This window comes from Thamnophis elegans, chromosome 17 (assembly GCF_009769535.1).
Source record: "Thamnophis elegans isolate rThaEle1 chromosome 17, rThaEle1.pri, whole genome shotgun sequence".
NCBI classification, from domain to species: domain Eukaryota; kingdom Metazoa; phylum Chordata; class Lepidosauria; order Squamata; family Colubridae; genus Thamnophis; species Thamnophis elegans.
The window spans coordinates 12,785,537-12,789,549 of NC_045557.1; the positions used below are offsets into that span (position 1 = coordinate 12,785,537).

General features: G+C 53.0%; 1 protein-coding gene across 1 annotated transcript; it reads right to left on the reverse strand.

Moving 5' to 3' along the window:
* Positions 1-1,387: 1,387 nt before the first annotated feature.
* ANKRD34A (ankyrin repeat domain 34A) lies at positions 1,388-2,920 on the reverse strand. Its single transcript, XM_032234336.1, has one exon. The coding sequence runs from the start codon at positions 2,918-2,920 to the stop codon at positions 1,388-1,390; it is 1,533 nt and encodes a 510-aa protein (XP_032090227.1).
* Between the last annotated feature and the right edge of the window lie 1,093 nt (positions 2,921-4,013).

Sequence of the window (4,013 nt, forward strand, 5' to 3'; positions counted from 1 at the left end):
GCATCCGGAAGACCAAATATAATCCATGCTGGGTCAGAAATAACCCCCAAAGTCTCAAATTCTCCTCCAGAACATTTTAAGATCGCCACTCAAAACTTTCCTACTGGAGGTGATGCAAAAAAAGAGAGAAAGAATTAAAGAGAGTTTTGGTTTTTAACCTCTCGGTCCAACAAATTTGGAGGATGGGTAGATCTCCCCCCCCCCATTTCATCTCTCCAATTTGAACCCCCCAACCCTGAGTGGTGACTCTCGTCCGATAAAGCCTTCAGAAGAAATGGAATCCTAGCAAAATCCAGTAGAGAAAGAGAAAAAAATAGGGCAAGAATATTTGGTTCAAGTGAGGACAAATCCCAAACAACCAGTGAAAAGGCCAGTAAAACTATTGCAGTCTTCCTCAAACTCAGCAACGTTCAGCTGTGTGGACTTCAACTCCCAGAATTCCCCAGCCAGCCATGCTGGCTGGGAAATTCTGGGAGTTGAAGTCCACCTGTGAGAGAAGGAGTGGCAGAACCCAGAGGAGAATGAAAAGAGGCCTCAGCATAGCATCCCTGCGTAGTCACAAGTGAACTAAGCCCAACCTCTCTTGGCCCATATCTAACTCTATCCACGTGCTGATTCTTAGTCGAGAAGATTCCTGTGCATTGGCTTTTAGCAATAAAGCAGCTTAATTGCAGCTTCGTGGGTAAGCCTGGTCTTTTTGGCCTGCCACCAGCTTCGTCTCCTTGAGGTTGAGGGACACGGGCCTATGGATCTGAAAAGGCAGAAGGCCCCAGATGTGACCTGGAGGATGAGAAGGAGAGAAGGCCAGTTTCCCGGGGGAACATCTTCCTGGTTCTCGGCAACTGATCAATTTCCAATGGGTGCCTGAAGAAGTCATTGTGCCACTCATCGCTCTTGTGCTACTCCTCTCAAAAGTCCACCCAGTTATCCTCTCCTTGGACCTCCGCTCGAGGAAAAACCTCCAGCGTTGGGTATTTTCGGCATTCCCCGTGGCCAACTCAGCATCCAAACCACGGAAAGGCTCCAGATACCAACGTTCTCCTATTTTCACCGCCAACATTTCGTCGGAGATCTTCCTGTCTCAAACTCTGACTCAAGAGAGGCCAGTTTCCTCAGAGTTGTAGCCACTTGGGACAGCAACAGGTGAATTGTCCGGCCCTTTCAAAATCCTGTCCCTTCGTGGTGTTTTTTTCTGGTTCCAACTCTAGGTTTAGAAAGTCAAGTTAGGTTAGGACTCTAAATGTGGCCACTACAATGTAGGACACCGAACAAGAGAAGGGAGGAAGACAATGGAAACCCAACTATGAAGACAGGATGGGCCCTCTAAACTTTGATCAGGCCAAAGACGAAGATTAGGGTTGGTTGCGGTGTCCAGGGACTGCCCGTTTTAGGTGGCCATCGAATCCCCTTGTGCAATCAGGCTCTGGAAACTGACCAGCTGTTTCATCTGCTCTGTTTGCATGGAGTGTCTGCGCAGGAGCCGCTTGGTCTTCGGGGAGGAGGGAGCCACGGGGATCAGACCCTTGTGGGCTGGGGAAGGGGGCTTCCCATTGGGCCAAATGTCGCGGAGGGGAGGGTGAGGGTTGAAGTGCAGAGGGGGCAGGAAGCCCGGGCGGGTGTGGGCGATGTGATCGAGGAGCAGCGTCCCGGAGCCCCGGCGTTCCAGGAGACCTGGGGCCCTACGCCGGATGGTGATCGGGGAGATGGTGTTGGGGATACTCTCTAGACTCTCCCGGGAGGAGCTGTTGGGCAAGGTCAACGGGGAGGCGTTGTACCTCCTCCTCTCCAGCGAAACCCGGCCAGACTCTGGAGAACCCGGGATGGATTCGGGACAGAGGGAATCGAACTCCAAATGTTCCGAGCAGGTCAACCTGTGATGGGCCACACTTCTGGAACTAGGAGGCTGGAGACCTTCTTGAGCTTCCGGAGCCGTGTTGTGCCGAGCGAGGGTCTGGTGGACCTTCTCCGCCCAGGAGGAATCTCCGCCCGAGATCTCCTCTCCTTGTTGAGTCCCCATCTTGAAGCAGGAGGACTCCTGGCCTTCCACGCTGTGTCTCCGAGACAGGGGAGGCCTTTTGGTGATACTCAACCCGTTCATATCAATCCTCACCCGATCTTCCGGACTACGGGCTTTCTCCTGATAGGAGGCGGCCAAGACCGAGGGAGCCACCAAGCCCCACGGCTCGGAGTTCAGTCTCTTCAGCTGCTTAGGCTGGCTTTTGGGGTGCAGCCCCGAGGGCCCCTTCTCCTCCATCTCCTTCCCCTTGGCGTGGGGCGAGCAGCTGAGCCTGGTGGCCAGGCTGAAGTTGAACACGTCCCGCTCCTCTTCCTTCTCGCTGCTCCCGGGAGACTGAGAGGTGAGGACTTCGATGTCCGAAGGAGACATGCACAGGGTGGGTGGCGGCTGCTTGTCCTGCACGCCAGGAGAAGGCGGGGAGTTGAGGTACTGTTTGGTCTTCTTGGTCCCCGAAGGGGAGGTGTCGGTGGTGATGATGATGACCTCCTTGCCCTTGGCTTTGCAGGCGTCCAGGAGCACCTGCAAGGTCGCCCGATCCCCTTTGTTGATGGCGTAGACCAACGCCGAGGCGCCCGAATAATCCTTCGTGCTGGGGTCGGCCCCGTGGTTGAGCAGGACGGTGGCTACCTCGGCCCCAGCGCCCTCCGCGCAGGCGTGCATCAAGGCGGACTTGCCCGTCTTGTCAGGAATGTTGGGGTCGGCTCCGTTCTCCAGCAGGTACCTCACCATGCGGGGCTTGTTCTGGGGGTCGTCGTAGGGGGCCACGCAGGCAGCAATGAGCGGAGTCTCCCCCTGGGTGTTGCCCTCGTTGATGTAAGCCCCGCCTTCCAGCAAGAGGCGGGTCAGACGGAATTTCCCTTGCCAGACGGCCTTCAGCAGGGCGCTGCCTTCCGTGTGCACCATGGCGAGGGTGGACGAGGGTGGGCGCCTGGCCGGGGGCAGGGAGGGAGGGGAGCCGTCAGAAGGCGGAAGTGGGCATGGCTCTTGAGACCTGCAAAAGAGGAAGAGAGGAAGATTATGGAGGGATGGAACACAGATTTTCAGGTAGCCCTTGTTTTATGACTCCCGGAAGGAAAGAATTTTCCGGGAAACTGCAAGGGGGTTAGACTGGATGACCTGAGGAGGTCCCTTTGGAAGAGTCAAGAAACTTAAGTCTGATTTATCCTAAGGCTACCTGGTCATCCTTCAAGGAAATAGTATTTGGTGGATATTTTTTTAATTAGGGGATGAAAAAAACAGCCTAACTAGATACGATTTAAAGGTAGATGGTGGATTGTGATCAGTGAATTACAGATTAAAAGAGTTGGAAGGGACCTTGGGGGTCATCTAGTCCAACCCACCACCCAAGCAGGAGACTCTACACCATTTCTGACAGATAACAGATTAACAGAGTTGGACCTTGGGGGTCATCTAGTCCAACCCCCCCCCCCCCTGCCCAAGCAGGAGACCTAACACCATTTTTAACAGAAGGCAGGCATAACAGAACCACACACTCAGGAATTGGACGGGTGCAGGTAGTCCTTGAGTTAGGGCCATAATGGAGCCCAAAACCTCCACTGCTAAGTGAGACAATTATTACGTGATTTTGGCCTCCTTTTACGACCTTTCTTGCCGCAGTGGTTAACTGAATCACTGCAGTTGTTAAGTAAGTAGCACGGCCGTTAAGTGAATCTGGCTTCCGCATTGACTTTGCTGCACCAGCCGTAAGTGTGAAAAACGGTCATAAGTTTCTATTTTCAGTGCTATTATAAGTTCGGTCACTAAATGAATGGTTGTAAGTTGAGTCCCTTTCTTAAAATATATATATAAGCGAATACAAAAGAGAACAGGAAAAATTGAAATGAATCAACCAACCAGGGATTTTCAAATGTCATGCGTTATTCAAACATCCCCACAACATGAATAAATGTGACGATGTTTCCCGCCTACCAGACAAACAAGCCCCCCCACCCCCCCAGGCCGTTACAACACGAAACAACAATAGACACACAGCCAG

What these genes read in the sequence shown, in the direction of transcription:
- ANKRD34A (XM_032234336.1), bottom strand. Translation starts at nt 2,920, where the DNA reads ATGGTGCACACGGAAGGCAGCGCCCTGCTGAAGGCCGTCTGGCAAGGG.